Genomic DNA, 21455 nt, shown 5'->3' with positions numbered 1-21455 from the left:
TGTCACCATTTTATTAAAAGCCTTTTTTGCACCCATGAAGTACACTTAGTTTAAGAAACACAAAATACAATAAATGCAATTTGGTCAATGTCAATGTAAATGTCACATTTATTTATATAGCACATTTCCAAGGCCAGGGCCTACCAAAGTACTTCACAGTTAAATACACAAAAAAATGTATCAGTCACACACTGATACAATGAGAACAATGAAATAACAAAATGCTAAGAATAAAGGTACACATAGAATACAACACATTCATCAAGGCGGCTCCCCTGTGCCAAAAGCTACTTCAAACAAATTAGTCTTCAGCAATGATTTAAAAGTGGACAGGCTACTAGCAGTCCGCACAGCTACGGGCAGTGAGTTTCAGAGAGTGGGAGCTGAAGGCTCGATCCCCACTGGATCTCAGGTTCGATCTAGGAACCTCCAGGACCATCAGGCTGGCTGAACGGAGGTCTCTGGAGGGCCTATGCAACCTGACAAGGTCTGTAAGGTACTCTGGGGCAAGCCCTTTGAGACATTTAAAAACAAACAGAATAACCTTAAAATCAATCCGATATGATTATTATTATTATTACTCTTTATTTCAGACTCATGGTCCATATGAAAAGAAGAAAGAATGAAGAGAATTTAAAAGACATACAAGCTTGCATTCCAATGCTTCCGCAAACTGGAAAAATACCTTGTATCACTTAATGTAACATCATTTAAGACCAGAATGATACTATTTTTTGAATCATTCAACCGACATATGAAATTATACATACACTTCTGTAAGGACAAAAGAACCGGAGATACTTTGATCTCCTGAGAAACAGACAACACAAACATACACGGGCATCTTCGAGACACCCCACAGAGTGCCCCTTCTGGCCATTTGTTTCATTTCAAATCCCTTCACCCATTCTTCCTTCTACTCAGTCTGCTCAAAATGATTACATGAAAATGTCAATGCAAGTGAACTAACACTCATGTCTAGTATCATTGGAAATGTCTCAGTGCAACTGGTACAATGGTCTCACTCTTACAAAAGTAGATTAAAAGATAATTCATTTCCTAAGAATTAAGAGATATTCTGTATATCTGTAATGGGAGGGAGTGCCCCTTCCTAGGGTCCTCCATGTAAATTACCTTCTGTCCCCATTGAGGTGTAAACTACCCTGGTCTGGGACCTGACCTAATGCAAATTCCAATTGTTAGTTTCTGTCTTCATCTCGGGGGATGTTTGTGTGAGGTATTTAAACGATTGCAGCAAAAGGATCAGGGCCTTCTGTAGCTGGAATGAGCCCATAGCATGAAGTGTGTCCACACACTTCATACTATGTATTTTTCTAAGAGTCAGGTATGCATCTTTTACTATTAGATTCATCTTTGAGAATTTGGTGTCTAGTATTGATTTGATATCTATGAATTGGCTATGTAATTGGCATAATCCTTACCTGACTGATAATAAATTGTTACATTTGATTTACTCTGACTGACTCTGAAACTATTTTCTCAAGGAGATTAAGTGAAGGCTATGTTTCCGCAAATCTGCGTCCAGGGTTAAGTGCATACTAAAACTCAGACTAGATGGAGCATGGGGCGCATCAGGTGAGGTTTTAGATTTCTGGCTAAACCGCTTGACTTTAGTTAAGTTGTACTCAGTTGCATTAACTATGGGGGGCTAGTAACAGTACTGGTCATAACCGCTGGTTATTGTCTCAGCTTTAATTAAGTTGTACGAAGTTATATGACTGTCGGGGGGGGGGCTAGACAGATAGTGCTAGCAGAACCGCTGATTATTGTTCTGAGCTTTAACTAAGTTGTACATGGGTAGCTGAGGGGGACTAAATGGATTAGACATAAACCTCTGACTACTGTTGAGACTGGCGAGTTTGTGATCGTGGGGCACACGTAGAAGAACGGCCGTCGTGGGGCACCCTGAGCAACATAGATTCCTAATGAACGAGTAAAATAAAGTAAAGAGTTAAATTAGAATAATCAAATCTCAGAAGAATAACAATAATAATTAGAGACCAACAAACAACCAATTTGCCTTTCAACCTAAATTCGAGGTCATACTAAAATAGGGTGGGATTAGATAAGAAAATGGAGTCAGATTAAATAATAAAATGGAGTCAGATTTGAGCTTAACCTAAACTGAATAACTTTACGCGCTGAAAGACAGAACACGCAGGAAACCTTCATCCAGCACCGGATACCTTCCTTGGGCCGAGTGCCTGGACCTTACAAATTACTTAAGACAGCATGCAAAGTAGGTACATTATTAGATACAAACAATTGGCTTGCACTTGTCCACCTAGGATGTTTAAGCAAAATTCTTAGCGCATCATTAAATGCCACGAGTTTTTGAATTTTAGCTTTAGCATACCTACACCACAAGTGAGCTGTACAGAATGCCCTAAATAGAGCTATTTTAACAGCATCAGTACACATATAAAATTTACGAGCCAGCATATTAGCTTGCCTATATAACCTACAGCACTGGCGCTGCACATCATCATCATCATTTAAATCATTTCTAATGATGTGACCCAAGTATTTAACTTTATTTACCACATTCAATACTTGGTCATCTATATAAAAAGAAGGAAAATTTTGCTTAAGATCCTCTTTGGTTTTAACAGTCATAATCACACACTTTTTAACATAAAATTTTATATCATGCTGCACACCATAACTTGAACATACTCGAAGCAGCTTTTGTAATCCTGCGCTACAAGGAGACATAATAACCAGATCATCAGCATACATCAAATGGTTAATGAGACTATCACCTATTAAACATCCAGTCTTACAATTATTCAACTCCACAGAAAGACCATCCATGTACAGGTTAAAAAGAAGAGGTGACAATATCCCCCCTTGCCGAACCCCATTCGTCATAAAAAACGGTTCCGATACGTTCTTACCCCATTGAACTTTTAAGGTTTGAAGTATATACCAAAAATATAATATTCTTATCAAGTGTGGGGGAACCCCTCTTTCTTGCAATTTTATAAATAACTTAGTATGATTAATTCGATCAAACGCCTTAGATGCATCTAAAAAGCACAAAAAACAAACAAACAGTTGAATTATGTAGATTATACTTACTAACTACTTCCTTTAATGAATATATGCATAAATCAGTGCCATGCTTACTTTTAAAACCAAATTGATTATCCGTGGTTGTTAGATACTCTTTAAGCCTATCCATAATGATTCGCTCAAATACTTTAGAAATCACACTTGCCAGTGCAATTGGCCTATAGTTTTCTGTACCAGTTATTTTACCTGTTTTATCTTTAATTACCGGTACCAGTAAAACTGACACCATGGAATCAGGTAACACACCATGGACTAAAAATCCTGTAAAGCATAAAGAAAGTAACACTGAGATCCTTGGACTAACATGCTTCAAATGTTCAGAAGTTATGCGATCTGGACCACAAGCTTTATTCTCAGCCAGTTTCTCAATTGTGTACTTGACCTCATCAATTGTAATTATCATACCTTCATCATTCGCCACATGACCAACTTTAAATTCCTTCCTCTCAACACAATTAAAAATATCTCCATAATATTTTCTCCATAAATTAACAATATTTAACAATAATTAATAATATTAACAATAAACGATACTGGAAGCCAGAGAAGCGATGAGAGCATTGGAGTAATGTGCTCCCGCTTCTTCCTGCCGCTTAAAAGATGAGCTGCTGCATTCTGTACAAGCTGCAGATGCTAGAGCTCAGACTCCCCAATGCCTGTATACAAGGAGTTGCAGTAATCCAGGCGAGAGGTAATAAAAACATGAATAACTTTTTCTAGGTCAGCCTGTCTCAGATACGGTTTGACTTTAGCTATCAGACTAAGCTGAAAAAAGCTAGACTTAACCACATCACTGACCTGCTTGTCCAGTTTAAAAGCACTGTTAACAATCACTCCAAGATTCCTGGCATGGGATCTTAAATGAGGTGCTAGTTGGCCAAGGGAGCTAGTAAGAACCTGAACCAACTCTGGACGACCAAACAAGACAACCTCCGTTTTATTCTCATTAAGTTTTTAAAAAGTTTAGGTCCATCCATGTCTTAATATCACTCATGCAGTTTATCGCGGCCTGCAAAAATTCTTTTGCTGGAACCTTTAGCGGTAGATACACCTGCACATCATCAGTGAAGCAGTGGAAGGAGATGCCATGCTTCCTGAATATGAATCCCAATGGGAGAATATATTTGTACAGAAATTGATCTGTCTGTTAAATACGACTCAAACCACTTTAGGACAGTGCCCCTTTTAAGCCAACACAGTGCTCTAAGCGCCACAGAAGAATTTTATGATCAACTGTGTCGAAGGCTGCAGTCAAATCAAGCAGAATTAGAATGGCACAGTTGCCAGTATCAAGGTGTTAGAACAGATCATTAAAAACTTTTAAAAGAGCAGTCTCCGTGCTATGACGAGACCTAAAACCAGACTGAAACTGTTCACAAACATCAGCTTTTTAAAAAAATTCTTGGACCTGAATTAACACAGCTCTTTCTAAAACCTTTGAAATAAAAGGGAGCTTAGAAATGGGTCTAAAATTAGACAAAACCTGAGGGTCTAAGTTGTTCTTCTTCAAAAGAGCCTGAGCTATGGCATGTTTGAAGGAGGATGGGACACAGCCAAAACTAAGACACAAATTAATACATTTCAAAATAAAAGACTCCACCGAACAGAAGACCTCCTTAAACAGACATGATGGAATGCTATCTGTTTGACAGTTAGCAGGGCGTAAATGTGCAACTATCTCATTCAGTTCAGAGAGACAGACCGGTTTAAAGCTGTCAAAGACAGCTGTGCTTGCTAAAGGAGCTGAGGGGTCCTGAGCAGACCGAGAGAGTGGGATTCTAATATCAGAAATCTTATCTGTAAAAAAACTGCAGAAAAGCCTTACACAAGCTAAAAGAAGGCTCCATACAGACAGCATCACCAGAGTTCACCAGTTAATCAAATACATTAAAAAGAAACTGAGGCTTATGAGCATTATTTGACAAAAGTGAAGAGAAATATTCAGTTTTTGCAGTTTTTACAGCTTGCTGATAATTAATAAGACAAAAGAGTTCCCTGAAAGAGTTCCCTAGAAATGTGAAGATTGTCCTTTTTCCATTTTCTCTCCGCCTGTCTACATGTGCGCCTGAGGAGTTCCAGAATTAAAAACACGGAGACTGCGCAGAGGAACTGCGCTTAGAGAGGGAGCAGGCACAGAGAAGGAGAATAGAACAGGTAAATGGTCGGATAAAAGTGGTCAAAGGTGGAGTAATACAATGCTGAATGTCATGAAAGTCTGTGTATACAATTTTTCAAAGGGACAATATTTTGTAAAATAAGAACAATCAATAAAAGGATTAAAAGAAAAAAAACAAAGTTTAAAGGAAAAGTAGTGAGGTAGGAAAAACATGATAAAATATGAATTAATAAAACCACTTTAAAACCCCTTAACTGTCAGTCACATTTTTGAACATTTTAGTGCACGATTCAAACTTAAATTTTTATAATTCATGAATGAAAACATTTTGTAACATGTTATTGAGGGTGCACTCTTGTCATAAATTAATCATAAATAAATTTTTAACAAAAAACATTGGTAAATATATATATTTGGGAGTCTTAGATAAGATGACATCACTGAATTCAGCGATAAACTGCCTTTAACTGTCATTTTGCATTGTTGACACACTGTTTTACTAATGAATGTTGTTCAGTCGCAATGTGTTTTGTTAAAAGCACTATATAAATAAAGGTGACTTGACTTACCAACGATATATAGTTTGTCAAGATTAGATTAGATTTAATTGTAATATAGTGAAGTAAATGTTGGTGTCCCGTATACAGGACAGCGTGACAGTTAAAGGGTTAAAAGCTCTCTGTTCCTATTGTACAGGAACGCATGTTTCCTGATTAAAGATGTTTTCATCAACCCTTCTCTCCAGAACCATTCCATAGGACCCAGCCCCTCAGCGCCCAGAGGAGATCCTCTTAAACTGTAGCACTGCTGCTCCACTCATGATTGTTATGCTCTACGGGTAGTCAGGGCTTGTGGCCATTAGGACCTTTCCTTGTGAAGCTCTGGTCCCCATGCCTGAATGGTGACATGCGGTGTACTCCTGCAGCCTTGATTATGCAAGCTGTATGATGGTGTGGTATGCGATTCCCCACCAGAAGGTTTCTGGAGGTACAAATGGTGTCACACACTAAGTGCGTGGCTCACGGCCTCTAGTGCACCACACCCAAGCCATGGGCAGATGAAAATCTTAGACATGCCTCGGGACTGCATCACATCCCTGACCGGGAGGATCTCATGGGCAATCATCAACGCCAAGTCCCGGTGTCGGTTCTGAAGAGCAGGGTGGGCCACATTATGTCAAACTTTTAGGGTTTCACCTATGGTGAGCTCACACACTGAACACACTTGTTCCCGTTCATGCACACAAGAGAGGATAGAGCGATGATTAGTTAAAATTCTCACTTTCTTTCTACGAATTAAAATTATTTTAGAACTTTTTTTGTTTGCAAGGGGTTGATCAAATGCAAGTGGTGTCGTGAAGTCAACTGATAAAATTTTAAGGGATCTTAAAAAGGACCCCATCCAGAATCGGGTCATAGCTGTTGTTGTTTTGGGTTTAGAGGGTACTTTATGTGGAGTGCTGTGTATTTGGCTCCTAAAAACAAATAAGGGTCTGGCAAGCATTTTCCTCCACTTTTTGGTGCTTATTTTTATGATTACAATAAAAACAAGGGTAAAATCACTGCTTTTATTATTTAAACTTTTCTTTCAAAAGACAAAAGAGTCTCAGATCCCAGAATCCCAATTTTTTTCATTACTTTCCCTAACACATCATGCCAATTTCCACTCCCACCCCCCTCTCTGTCAAAATTAATCACCAATATTTTTACATTTGTCTTTTGAATGCTAAGAAAGAAAAAGAAAAACAGTCTTTGCAGTCAGTCCCCCAATCCCAGGTATGATCAGTCCATTAAAGCATGGATCCCTTCTCAAGACCTGTGATAGAGGTTCAATGCAAGCCACATATAGAAGAGGAAATAACAGACAGCCCTGATGGACACCACTGCATATATTTATCGCTTTTGAAAGATTCCCATCAACTAAGATTCTGCTGATTATGTTCCTCCTATACAGCAATCCCACCCAAGCTAAACATTTCCCAGGAAATCGATTTTTTTCAAAACTTGAAACAAGTAATGGTGCAAGATTTAAAATTTACATTTTATCACTATCAACCGAATATTTCTGTCTCTCGCATAACCGATAGCATCTCTTATCAGTACAAAAAAACTGATCATCTCTGAGCATCTCTTATCAGTGCTTAGCCTCAAAACTGATGGTCCAAAATTCCACTAATGGCCCAAAGCATCGGATCAGGTGTGGGCAATGATCGACAAAGTGGTGTTTTGGTCGTATTTTGAAATGTGGAAATGTCTCTGTGAGTAACTTCCCATGATCTGCTATTTTAGCCTCCTAATAGCATAATGTCTCTTCTGAAAACTTTGTAGATACAACCAATTCTACAATCTCTTTGAGGTCCATCAAAATCTCTCATGACGGGTCATTTTCAGTGATACTGCTTCCGATGATGGAGGTAGCAATCGCAAGAGTGTACAATTTTCATGCCCATTGCCACCAATTGTTCCCTTGGCAAAACTAGATTTAGGAATTTTCTGAGGTTTATTTACACGGTCCGCATATTTGTAAGGGAATGAATGACTTGATACGGATGTTCAGTTCATCTAGTGATACAAATCATTTTGAAATCAAGTCCTTGAGACACAGATATAGCTCAACAGGAATAATCCCCTCAAAAAAGTCATGTAAAACATCTGCAGGAAATCCTGTGATTGGATGGAAGTAGGATAAGTTCTTACTGAGAACACACTCCTTTTTCAAGTTGTGTTGTGTTACATGGACCTGTGTCTGCAATAAAGCTTTATTATTATTATTATTATGTTATTTCACACCATTCAAACTGTGGGGCTGGTCACCTTTTTGAAGTTCCTCCATCAGAGAGTTTTGTTTTGGAGTTCTTAACAAAAAATCTCCAGGCTCAGTGTTGGCAATTTGTTTTTGAGATATTAAGCAGAGCCTGAAACATTTCTCAACAATGAAGCTTTCTTGGAAGGCCTTGGGCACCAAGATTGTCTGCACAAATGCAAAACATAGTACCCTTTATGTACTGCTGGAGCAGTTTATCCCCACCTGTTCCAGGGACTTTACATCCTTTATTAATGGGTCGAGGAACTTTTCATAACCACACAATCGCACATCATCACTCTTTCCCAGAGCTGCAAGATTAATTAAATTGAGTGGAACGATTTTTTTGATGGTAAATTCAGAACAACCCAATATACAGCAGTAATTTTATTAAATCTTTCTTGAGGTGCCGAAAGGGTTGCAGACTTCAAAGTCATCAATGTATAACCCTAAAGAAATACTAATCTCCTCTTCACCTAACAGTTTGTTCTCTTTGTAGTATCTTCCATCTTGAAAAGACTTGTAATAGCCAGGCAAAGAGTCCTGATTAAATACAACCTTGTCTAAAAACTCTTTATGGCCTAATAAACATTGTAGCTGCTGTGTAATAGAAACATAAACATTTGTCATACAAATATTCAGTAGGTTCAATCACTGCCAATTGCTCTTAAAATATAAATTTCTTCTGTAATCTGTAGTTAATTTACCTCGTGCAGATGTAGTTACAAGAATAGGATTTGTTTGAAATATTGCATCTGCAATGTCTTTTACAACCTGACAATCTGATATGTTATGATTAGCAAGTACTGTTTCTCTTACTTTATCAACAGCAAGGAACTTAGAAAAACAGTCATGGAACTTGCCTTACTATTTGTTGTATTGCACTTTTAGAAATATTCATTACAGTTTGCAAGAAAGAAAACGCTGCGCAAGTTTATGTTCAAGCGTCTCAGCATCAACACTTTCTGTGTTCTGTTCTATAGATTATTCTTGGTCATGTGATGAAGGTCCTTCTTCAAGATCACTGTCCACCTCCGGCTCTGTGTCATCCAAGTCTTTTTCTGATTCCTTACGTACTAATCTGAAATCTTTGATGGTGTGATTTTTATGTTTTCTTGTTCTATGACTGCTAAAGGTCGAGAGATTGTTTGTTTTGAATCCACATCTCTCAAAGGGGCACAGAAGAGTTTCTTTATTCCTTACATGTTTTCCAAGATGAGATAATAACTGGGTTTCAGTGCAGATCTCGTTGAAATCACACAAATCACACAAAAATGTGGAATTTTCTATTCTTTTTCTTCTTGTGTTGTGTATTTTGAACTTGGGTTTTTGAAGGTGCCGACACAATTGTCATAAAAACAATTGTCATGAAAGTGAGACATTTTGAAATGTCATGCCAAATATTGGCTCAATTTGGATTTCAATTTGGAGCTACACACTCCGAAAAAGTTGGGACAGGCAGCAGTAAGAGGCTGAAAAGTTAATTGTACATATAAGGAACAGCTGGAGGACCAATTTGCAACCTATTAGGTCAATTGTCAACATGATTGGGTATAAAAAGTGCCTCTCAGAGTGGCAGTGTTTCTCAGAAGTCAAGATGGGCAGAGGATCACCAATTTCCCCAATGCTGCGCAATAATGGAGCAATATCAGAAAGGAATTTCTCAGAGAAAAATTGCAAAGAGTTTGAAGTTATCATCATCTGCAGTGCATAAAGCAGTCCATATATATTCAGAGAATCTGGAACAATCTCTGTGTGTACGGGTCAAGGCCGGAAAACTGTACTGAATGCCCATGATCTTCGGGCCCTTAAGAGAGCACTGCATCACATACAGGAATGCTACTGTAATGGAAATCACAACATAGGCTCAGGAATACTTCCAGAAAACATTGTCGGTGAACACAATCCACAGTGCCATTCGCTGTTGCCGGCTAAAACTCTATAGGTAAAAAAAGATGTAATATCTAAACATGATCCAGAAGCGCAGCCGTTTTCTCTGGGGCAAGGCTCTTAAAATGGACTGTGGGAAAGTGGAAAACTGTTCTGTCGTGAAACCAATCAAAATTTTAAGTTCTTTTTGGAAAACTGGGACGCCAAGTCATCTGGATTAAAGAGGACAAGGAGAACCCAAGTTGGAGTTTCATGAGTGCATGTGGAATGGAAAAGGCACATCTGGAAAGGCACCATCAATACTGAAAGGTATATCCAAGTTTTATAACATAAAAACATATGCTGCCATCCAGACATCGTCTCTTTCAGGGAAGACCTAACATTTTTCAACATGCCAATGCCAGACCACAGAATGCATCAATTACAACATCATGGCTGCATAGAAGAAGGATGCAATGAAATCGCCAGCCTGCAGTCCAGATCTTTGACCCATAGAAAACATTTGCTGCATCACAAAGAGGAAGAACTAGAAGCCTGTATTAGACAAGAATGGGACAACATTCCTATTGCTAAACTTGAGCAACTTGTCTCCTCAGTCCCCAGACGTTTGCAGACTGTTATAAAAAGAAGAGGGGAGGTCACACAGTGGAAAAAATGGCCTTGTCCAAACTTTTTTGAGATGTGTTGATGCCATGAAATTTAAAATCGACTTTTCCCTTAAAATTATACATTTTCTCAGTTTAAACGTTTGATATGTCATCTACATTGTATTCTGAATACAATATTAAAGTTTAAAACTTCCAAATCATTGAATTCTGTTTTTATTCACAATTTGTACAGTGTCCCAACTTTTTTGGAATCAGGCTTGTAAATTAATCAATCAATCAATCACCTTTATTTATATAGTGCTTTAAACAAAATACATTGCGCCAAAGCACTGAACAACATTCATTTGGAAAACAGTGTCTCAATAATGCAAAATGATAGTTAAAGGCAGTTCATCATTGAATTCATTGATGTCATCTCTGTTCAGTTGAAATAGTGTCTGTTTTAATTTGCAATCAAGTCAACGATATCGCTGTAGATGAAGTGACCCCAACTAAGCAAGCCAGAGGCGACAGCGGCAAGGAACCGAAACTCCATCGGTGACAGAATGGAGAAAAAAACCTTGGGAGATATATTTGGACATATATTGAAAATTAATATATTAACATAATCTGATCTGAAAAAATGCATTTACATATAAAGTAAATGAATATGTAAATATTTCACATGAAAATATATTAACATATATTTAGTATATGTGAAAAATATTAAAAAGCGGCCAAAATCAAATATTTAAATATATATTTTAATATATAATTACACATATATTATATAATGTATTTTCTTCTATTTGAATTTATTGTGGCCACGACAAAACTAAGGCCCCGTTTACATTGCAGGTCTTGAAGCCTAATTCTTATTTGTTGAATTTCTGATTCTTGATCCAATGTTTTTGGCTGTCCGTTTACACGCTCTTTCAATTGTGACCCATATCCGATTCATGTGTTTACACTTGCCATAACATCTGAAATATTGTGCATGGGTTGTTGTCATTTACCACCTCCACCTGTGCTTGTTCATGAGAATAATGTGACTTGTGCTGACAAAATGAGTCATAATGAGCAATTGAGAAAACAGAAAAAAAGAAATTCTCCATTACCTTCAAAATGATTTATGATTGGAATATGACACAAAATTACTGAGTCACCCATCTGAAGTCGATAGTGAAGTCCTCCATCTTTTCTTTTACTATATTTAATAATCACAATACAGCTATTTTTTTATTTTTATTTTATATTTGCTATTATAAGAACAGATGCAAAAAAAAAAAAAAAAAAAACCGTACAAGTAGACTAAAAAGAAACAAAAAATGCATTACCTTTATCAATGCATGAATAATATAATGTTCAACATAAGATGTTTTCCCCCGACTGTTCCCCAAGCATTCACTTAAAACAGAGCAGATTATGTTTGTGTGAATTCTGAAATGTAAAATCTGTGTATTTAGAAGCGCCGTTAAATGCAAGCCTTTGGATCACAGTCAGCGCGAGAAGCCAGCTGAGAAAATGTACAAAACTTTTTTATTCCCTGTACATCAAATTTCTCTTGCGAATTTACACTCATATAGCCAGTACAGGTCAAGTTAAACCGCGGAGAAGTTTCAAATTGTTGCAGTTTTAATGACATACAGACAATCAGATATGCCTGTTTACATGACAGTTGCATTGACACATAACCGTTATCTGATTTATACCCGAAATATATCCACATATGAATGAGGCCGGAAACCGATCTCGAGATATCAGAATGCATGCACTTTTTTCCTGTTTACATTGTCATAGAACAGATCCGATCTGTGTCACATCTGAGCAAAAAATCGGAATTGGGTCACATTTAACTGGCAGTGTAAACGACGCCGATGAGAACCGACCATGTCACCTTACGGGCACCGTAGTATATAGAGTGTCTCTAGAGATGATGTAGGTCTGATCAGACTCCACAGGCGAGTGAATGAGGGAGGGAGTGCAGTGAGTCAGTGCACATCCAATGGAGCTGTGCGGATTCTCATGCAACTCCAGGTTATTGATCACATTTCTCATCCTTCATATGCTCTTTAGGGATGGACGACGATCTGGTGTGTGAATATGACTCCACCTGGGACACGGAGAGCGACGGGGACGAGCTGGAGAACACCGGCCGCAGCAAGAAAACACGGCCCGCATTCGTATGTTATCCTCTCTCATTACTCTGTGAACCACTGCACTGTGCTATTCTTCGTTTTGTGCAAATCGTGTGCTTTGAAATTGGACCAGTCATTTTTATGCGGTTTGCGGTTCATTTTATTTATATTTGTTTGCGAGACAGATGGTCGATAACGTTATAAATCCACGCGCTGCTCAAGGAGGGAAGGGTGTAAATAAATCCCTTTGAGGGGTATTTATTTGCAGTTGGTTTACTTACAATATTTTATCGTGTTTTATAGAATAGCACGTTAGCTACTTATTTAATATCAGTTCCGTTGACCGGAAGTGCGTCACTCATACTAGCCGATCTTCACATCATCTGCTGGACGTCACATTAGGCCACGGATGATAAGTTGTTTAAAACGCCTTCAGTCTGCAACAGTCTTTCACAGCATTTTTTTTCATGACTCCGATCGTAACGATACGGATATGATGCCGACTGCATGGGATTTTTAGATCAAACCACGTGACTCTCAGCTGTTATGTCGAGCACGGCCTACAGTCATTTGGCTCAGTCATACTCATTGCCATTCTATTTTAGCCTTAAAGCGATGTAAATTTGATACATCACAGAACAATGTGGCTTTCCTTTACAAATGTTATTTAGAATTTAGATACAAGTTAGCATGTGCAAAATAATAATGGCTGCAAGTACACTTAGCAATAACACGTGAGCTGTATCCGGATGTTGTCCATATACACATTGAAATATTGAGAAGACAAGTGCAAAGTGCTTCTCACCAGAATCTTGTCCTGGTTTAGAGGTAGGAACATCCCACAATCTGTAGTTTTTGCAGATTTACTTTAACATAAGCTGTTTTTTAGACGAATGGGAAATTTACAAGATGTTTTATAGTGCAATGCCCTCTGATATGTCAAAACATCAAGGGAATTTTAATTTCTCAGTTCATGACCCCTTTATGAACGTGATGTCTGAAACATGCAACAACACACCACTAGGGTCTTTCTGTGGCGGTTCTCATCTTACTCTAAGGGTCTCAACTGAACTTTACGCCACAAATCTAAAAACCCTCACTAACTAATCAACACAAAACACTTTGATATTCAACAGTATAAAATGTCATTCAATCAACATCTAACAATCTACAGCTAAACTTACAGTAAATAAATAGCTGTGTTGTGTATCAAAAAGCATAAATAGTTGAATGAAAAAGCAAAGTTTGGGGATTTGGCAGGAAGTGGAAACTAATGTTTAGCCCTTGTTTCTTTGCAGTGGTCCAACTCTTCCTCAAGAAACCTCCGAGCGGCCAAGGACATGCAGAACTACAGACACGGATATCCAGTAAGAGTTAGCCATTCTCATATAATAAACTAAGTAGTGCCCTCCTGACATGCTGATGTGATGGCCTTTTAAATCTACAGAACATCAGTGAAGAGGAATGTCCAGAAGAAAGAATGACTAATTTAAAATTCTATCTCAATGAAATAAAATCATCACCTGATGGTACGTCTCCACTTTCTCTTGAGCTTCAGATACAAGTGCCTAAGATGAGGTCTATTGCACTTCTTTTGAGCTCTTGCTTCGTTTGTCATGTTTTTTTGTTCTTTAGATGTGTCGATTGAGATGTTTCACACCGAGTGGAAAACCGATTACAAGAGGCTGGAGAGAGTTCACTCCTACATTCAGTGGTTAGAAACCATCACTGGTATCCTCATGATGATTCGTTTGAGACCGCATCTGTCAAAGTCTCCTTTTTACTAGGTTCTGTTAAACAGATTAAATACTTTTGGATCGTAAAGTTGTATTGTTTGTAGGTTGTTTCCTCTGCGAGAGCCAGGGGTGAACTACATGGCTGCAGAGCTCACCACAAAGGAAATCCAAGTAAGTCACAAAGAGCCCAAACTCTGTTTCAGAGACTAAACTGTGCTCTGGATGCATCTGGGACTGTGCACGATGCTGAAGCTGGCTCTCGTGCTGTTGTCCGCAGGCCTTCAGGGAGAGCGATGAAGCTAAGAGTCGTCTTCTGGATTCCTATGAGCTCATGCTGGGTTTCTACGGCATACAGCTGCTCAGCAGAGAAAGCGGGGAGGTGAAGCGCGCCGAGAACTGGAGGGAGCGATTCGCCAATCTAGAGAGGTGAGGAACACCTGCGTTCTGAGTTATTAATCATAAAACGTGTATCGAAACATGCATGCTAAGTCTTCCTTCAAATGTTTATTGTTCTTCTAATGTCAGAAGAAATCTACATTATTTTCTCAGTCCCTTCACCAGTATTGGGTCACAGCAAAAAAAACAAAAAAATGTGCCCATACTTTGATGGGCTTTCTTTTTCTTTCTTTTTTGTTTTTTTGTGGAAAGTCGAGGCCTAGTGCTTAGAGAGTTTTACTCCTGTGGCTTTGAGTCTGGGGCCGGCAATACCAAGACTGAGCTGCCCTTGAGCAAGGCACCGAACCCCCAACTGCTCCCTGGGAGTACTTCTTATTTTTATTATTAATCTTAAACACAATAATTTGCATTTACTAGAAAAGAAACAGTAATAACTACATTTCAAAAAGACAAGATGGCTTATAGGGTGAATTAGTATGTATCGAATACTTTTGATTGTTTATCTCTTGACAGTCTTTCTCACATTCAACTAAAAATAATTTCATATTTTCTTTCAGAAACATGCACAATAATCTCCGAATCACAAGGATACTCAAGAGCCTGGGAGAGCTCGGTTTTGAGCATTTCCAAGCCCCCCTGGTGCGCTTCTTCCTGGAGGAGACCCTCGTCAGAAAGACCCTCAGCAGCGTTAAACGCAGCGTGCTCGACTACTTCCTGTTTGCTGTGCGGGACAAGCGTGAGCGCAGGAAGCTGGTGCGCTACGCCTTTCAGCACTTTGAGCCCAAAGACAAGTTTGTGTGGTGCCCCAGAAAAATCCAGAAACGCTTCAAGAAGAAGTCGGAGAAGCGGCAGAACTCTTCAGCTGGCAGTGAAGAGAGCGCATCGCAGAACGAAGATCATTCACGATACAAAAACAAGGACAGAGAAGCCACAAGTGAGCTAAAACATGGCAAGCCAGTTGTTGATCTTATAGATGCAAAGAAGGAAGTCGACAATGACTCCGTAATGAGAGTGGACTCTGAGAAACAATCTGAGGGCTCTTCAGAAGATCAGGAGCCCAATCCAGACGCTGCTTCTGTAGAAATGGCTCTCAATAATGGCTCCAGTGTTAACAACGGAGTCACCGTCAGCGATGAACCAAGCAGTGCTGAAGGTCAACAGGTCATCCAAAAACCTGACGAATCACTGGAGAGCTCGAACTGGGAACATGTACCTGGTTCTAGAGCAGGATCAGCAGACTGCAACGAGACTCGGGAAGAGATGGACAGTCCTGCTGAAGCCCAGGAGGAATGTGGAGGAACTGCCTCTGGTACTACGAAAGAGGACAGGACAGTGACTGACAGCCCTCAACACAATTCACCAACACAGTCTGAGACCAACACCAGGCCTGACTTGATGAAGACGAGCGTCCAATCAGAGAACCATGAGAAGAATGGAATGAACTGCAACCAGTCGAATGGATCGGAGAAGGAAGAACCAATGGACATTGTGGACATGAGTTCATACCTTGCCCATCAATGATTCCTGAACATGATAAAGCACTGAAAATGGACACTTTATGAACTTATAACAAGATTTTATAAGTTTTTTTTCTCTCTAAATAAGGAATTTGTTCAAACATGTTTTCTGTGTTGGTTCAGTTTTCATGGGGACAAATGTTTTGTTATAGCTGTTTTTTTTTGTTGTTGTTGTTTTTTGTTTTTTTTTTAGCTTGAATGTTTATTTCATATTTACAGGTTTTCCAAGCCCTTTTTGTTTTTGTTTTTTACTGAAACTGTGAAAAAAGAATGTACATTCGACTAATAAGAACCAACTATTGATAAAAATATGATCAGATTAAATACATAGTTAGGATACTGTTTTTCAGCAGACATACTGTATTTTTGCTGATGCTGTCCCTTAACTCATGATTTTATTGATATTCCTCAAATTGAAATGTTTATTTTACATCTGCAGTCATATAAACTATATAAAATGAGTAATAACAAAATAAGCTCTGTGATCACAGGTTGTATAAATCAATCCCTTAGTGATTCTTTAAACATGCTGTAACTCCAAATTTAGAATTAACCCACAGAACCATAAATTAAAACTTCATGAAGTATTCTAGAATAAATAAAAACAAATTGTCAACTATGAAAGGTGGTTTGTTTCTGTTGTTTTGAAATAAAACAATAATTAAAGTGTTTTAAAGGTTTTAAATCTGTCAAACCTGAGACAAAGCAGTTTAAGAGGAAGGCAGACACAATGGTAATTGGATTAAGTATTTTTTAGCTCATGCAGAAAAAGAAACAGCATGGCAGTGAATGTGAAGGACTTTACACTGTTATCCTAATGCTCGCCATCTCTCATTGCGATTTTGATTTCTTGTTTCCTACTACAAAACATTTCTTTGCCTGCCAACATTTGCATATTTGCATAGAGGAATGTAGGTACTCCGTTATGCTGGAAATTAATGTAAGTAATATGTCACTCTAAATTAAATATATATAATCATACATCTTGAATATAACATGATATACTATCCTATTAATGTGTGGTTTATGAATATATTTATTTCCATATATGGTATAATACAGGGCAGGACATAAAGGCTCGAGTCAGTGTTATACAAAACTGCATCTTTTTTATGTAAAAAAAGTTAACTGCTCTGAGGAACCCATACAAAAGAATATACAACATGCCTCATCTAGACATTAGGATCTCCTGGTTAGGTTTTTTGTGTCTCTGATCTCAGTCATTGCATTTGAGTATCTGCCGATACGCTTGTACACTTTAAGTATATTAAAGTCAATAAAATGTATGCAGGGATTATATATATATATATATATATATATATATATATATATATATATATATATATATAAGTACAGACCAAAAGTTTGGACACACCTTCTCATTCAGAGAGTTTTCTTTATTTTCATGACTATGAAAATTGTAGATTCACACTGAAGGCATCAAAACTATGAATTAACACAGGTGGAATTATATACATAACAAAAAAGTGTGAAACAACTGGAAATATGTCATATTGTAGGTTCTTCAAAGTAGCCACCTTTTGCTTTGATTACTGCTTTGCACACTCTTGGCTTTCTCTTGATGAGCTTCAAGAGGTAGTCACCTGAAATGGTCTTCAACAGTCTTGAAGGAGTTCTCCGAGAGATGCTTAGCACTTGTTGGCCCTTTTGCCTTCTGTCTGCGGTCCAGCTCACCCCTAAACCATCTGGATTGGGTTCAGGTCCGGTGACTGTGGAGGCCAGGTCATCTGGCGCAGCACCCCATCACTCTCCTTCTTGGTCAAACAGCCCTTGATGCCTTCAGTGTGAATCTACAATTTTCATAGTCATCAAAATAAAGAAAACTCTTTGAATGAGAAGGTGTGTCCAAACTTTTGGTCTGTACTGTATGTTAGATCCTATACCATCTAAGCTCCTAAAAGAGGTGCTTCCAGAAGTCATAGGTCCTCTTCTGACTATTATTAATTCCTCATTGTCATTAGGATATGTCCCCAAAACCTTCAAACTGGCTGTTATTAAGCCTCTCATAAAAAAACCTCAACTTGACCCCAGAGAACTAGTTAATTATAGACCAATCTCGAATCTCCCTTTTCTGTCCAAGATACTAGAAAAGGTGGTATCCTCACAATTATATTCCTTCTTAGAGAAAAATGGTATATGTGAGGATTTCCAGTCAGGATTTAGACCGTATCATAGTACTGAGACTGCTCTCCTTAGAGTTACAAATGATCTGCTCTTATCATCTGATCGTGGGTGTATCTCTCTATTAATGTTATTGGATCTTAGTGCTGCGTTTGACACAATTGACCACAACATTCTTTTGCATAGACTTGAACACTTTGTTGGCATTAATGGAAGTGCATTAGCATGGTTTAAGATAGATTTTAAAATATTGCTTATTACTTATAAAGCCCTGAATGGTTTAGCACCTCAGTATTTGAATGAGCTCCTTTTACATTATAATCCTCTACGTCCGCTACGTTCTCAAAACTCAGGCAATTTGATAATACCTAGAATATCAAAATCAACTGCGGGCGGCAGATCCTTTTCCTGTTTGGCGCCTAAACTCTGGAATAACCTACCTAACATTGTTCGAGAGGCAGACACACTCTTGCAGTTTAAATCTATATTAAAGACCCATCTCTTTAACCTGGCATACACATAACATACTAATATGCTTTTAATATCCAAATCCGTTAAAGGATTTTTAGGCTGCATTAATTAGGTAAACCGGAACCGGAAACACTTCACATAACACCCGATGTACTTACATCATTAGAAGAATGGCATCTACGCTAATATTTGTCTGTTTCTGTCTTGTTCCGAGGTCACCGTGGCCACCAGATCCAGTCTGTGTCCAGATCAGAGGGTCACTGCAGTCACCCGGATCCAGTACGTATCCAGACCAGATGGTGGATCAGCACCTAGAAAGGACCTCTACATCTCTGAAAGACAGCGGAGACCAGGACAACTAGAGCCCCAGATACAGATCCCCTGTAAAGACCTTGTCTCAGAGGAGCACCAGGACAAGACCACAGGAAACAGATGATTCTTCTGCACAATCTGACTTAGCTGCAGCCTGGAATTGAACTACTGGTTTCGTCTGGTCAGAGGAGAACTGGCCCCCCAACTGAGCCTGGTTTCTCCCAAGGTTTTTTCTCCATTCTGTCACCGATGGAGTTTCGGTTCCTTGCCGCTGTCGCCTCTGGCTTGCTTAGTTGGGGTCACTTCATCTACAGCGATATCATTGACTTGATTGCAAATAAATGCACAGACACTATTTAAACTGAACAGAGATGACATCACTGAATTCAATGATGAACTGCCTTTAACTATCATTTTGCATTATTGAGACACCGTTTTCCAAATGAATGTTGTTCAGTTGCTTTGACGCTATGTATTTTGTTTAAAGTTTTATATAAAAAAAGGTGAGTTGACTTGACTATTGTGGTGTTAGGGTATACTGTACTTATTGTCATTATGAATATTTGTACGCTTATTTTCATTTCGCCATCTTAATGAATTACACAATTTGTCTTAGTGTTTTTCGATGGAATATTTTGCGATGGACTGTTTGAGTAGCTAACACACTCGTCTGTCACATTTACGGTCACATTTAAGTTTTTACCGCTTACACGCACCAAAAATACCTGAAACCTGTAACTCTATCGTAATTAGGTTAGTTAAAAATACAAACAGTTAATGCCTGACGCTTTTGTAACTGACTAAAAACTGATATTTAATCTAAACATCATTAATTAAATGAACAAAAGACAATAACCACCAATATGTGTTCACACAGTTAACTTTATTTAAATGATTCATGGATATAAAATGACACTGAGTTGTTAGAAGAAGAAATGTGTACTGACATAACCGCGTGATGACTTAAAGAGCCTATGAATCGGATCATTGAACCGAACTGTCCAAATGAATAATTTTTCAGAAGTGAACTGGACTTTGCATCACTAAAACGGATCACAAAAAGAGGGCTTGTAACATCTCAACATGGAACGAGCGTATACTTCACAAAAACTGTGGAAATGTGCATCTTTTTATATAGGTTATCTGCGCGTGCGTTTTACCAGATGTCCAATGATTTAGAGCGTTGCCACGTACAGGATGAGTATTTTGGGAATACGTATCCACGTTTGAAGCCTGAGGTGCATGTTGGGTATTGTAGTTCCCTGACCTGAAGATCGACATAGCTTGAATGAGGTGTTTAAATAAACGTGCTCAATTGAACCCCTTTGTAAAACAAAAACAAAAATAATTGTTAAAACATATTTAGACTAGACGATTATATACAAGAATAATATGATATACATGTGCTAAAACAGGCTAAAATAGTGTTGACTATGCTGTAATGGGTTATCTTGTGAAGCATTAGGTGTTAGGATTCGTTCCTGAAACCAAATAATTTTCTTTATTTTTAGAAAAAGACAATCGTGTCCTGCTGCTGTTGTTTGAATATCCAGTCTGTCTTCATCATAAAATAAAACCCTTCTGGAGAAAGCTTGTATGTTTGTTGAGCTCTCTCTCTCTCTCTCTCTCTCTCTCACTTTCTCTTTTTGCATGTTGAGCTTGTCAGGTATTTTTACAGAGTTTATCTTACTGCATCTCTATAATAAATTTCTGCAATGGCTATACTTGTCACGGTGCTTTCAAGTCGGGGGTCTGGGTTGTTTTATGAGCAAACCCTTGTTTGCCAAACTAGTGTTAAGTGATATTGTCCACATTAAGAGGTTAATGAACTCTTTCACCATCTATTATTGTTATAATACATAAACAGTGTTAGGGGGTCAGCTACATAGTTAAATTATGTAAATTGATTTCAAAATAAATGTAATCAAGTTACAGTCACTGAGAAAAATTATTAAATTGCAGTTAATTATGAAATTGTTAACGATTACAGAGGGGTTACATGTGAATATTTTTTCACACACGTTCAGATTTAATTGATATATTTCATAAACTGCATTGACTGCACTAAAATCTCCTCCGTTATTTGGGAGGTGTTGGGGGGGAACTGTTAATGTTTTTTTTTTTTTTTTTTTTTTTTTAATTCTTTGAACATTAGCACAGAAAGGCATGCATTACTGGTAGATTTACAAATACTGACTGAGATTACATTAAATTTTCGTCCACACTCTGTAAATCATAAAAGAAAATAAATG

At 38.1% G+C, this 21455-nt stretch overlaps 1 protein-coding gene across 2 annotated transcripts; it reads left to right on the top strand.

Annotated features, from left to right (window-relative positions):
- Positions 1-12309: 12309 nt before the first annotated feature.
- On the top strand, positions 12310-16902 carry ogfr (opioid growth factor receptor). 2 transcript variants are annotated; one of them, XM_026241412.1, is made up of 8 exons: positions 12310-12452; positions 12568-12674; positions 13928-13996; positions 14077-14158; positions 14265-14343; positions 14470-14536; positions 14643-14791; positions 15319-16902. In XM_026241412.1, exons 2-8 carry the CDS (start codon positions 12570-12572, stop codon positions 16280-16282), a joined length of 1515 nt encoding a protein of 504 aa, XP_026097197.1. In that variant the 5' UTR covers positions 12310-12452; positions 12568-12569; the 3' UTR covers positions 16283-16902. The 2 variants fall into 2 exon arrangements, with proteins under 2 accessions (XP_026097197.1, XP_026097196.1); XM_026241411.1 differs by having other exon boundaries at positions 12310-12477.
- Positions 16903-21455: the final 4553 nt, after the last annotated feature.

This window comes from Carassius auratus, linkage group LG48F (genome assembly GCF_003368295.1).
Source record: "Carassius auratus strain Wakin linkage group LG48F, ASM336829v1, whole genome shotgun sequence".
Lineage (NCBI taxonomy): Eukaryota > Metazoa > Chordata > Actinopteri > Cypriniformes > Cyprinidae > Carassius > Carassius auratus.
Note: the sequence above shows the minus strand (reverse complement) of the source record. Positions and strands in the feature narration are given on the sequence as shown.

Coding starts and splice junctions, on each gene's coding strand:
- ogfr (XM_026241412.1), top strand. CDS start 12,570: ATGGACGACGATCTGGTGTGTGAATATGACTCCACCTGGGACACGGAG. Junction 14,159..14,264: donor AATAAAATCATCACCTGATG/GTACGTCTCCAC, acceptor TTTGTTCTTTAG/ATGTGTCGATTGAGATGTTT. Junction 14,344..14,469: donor GTTCACTCCTACATTCAGTG/GTTAGAAACCAT, acceptor TATTGTTTGTAG/GTTGTTTCCTCTGCGAGAGC.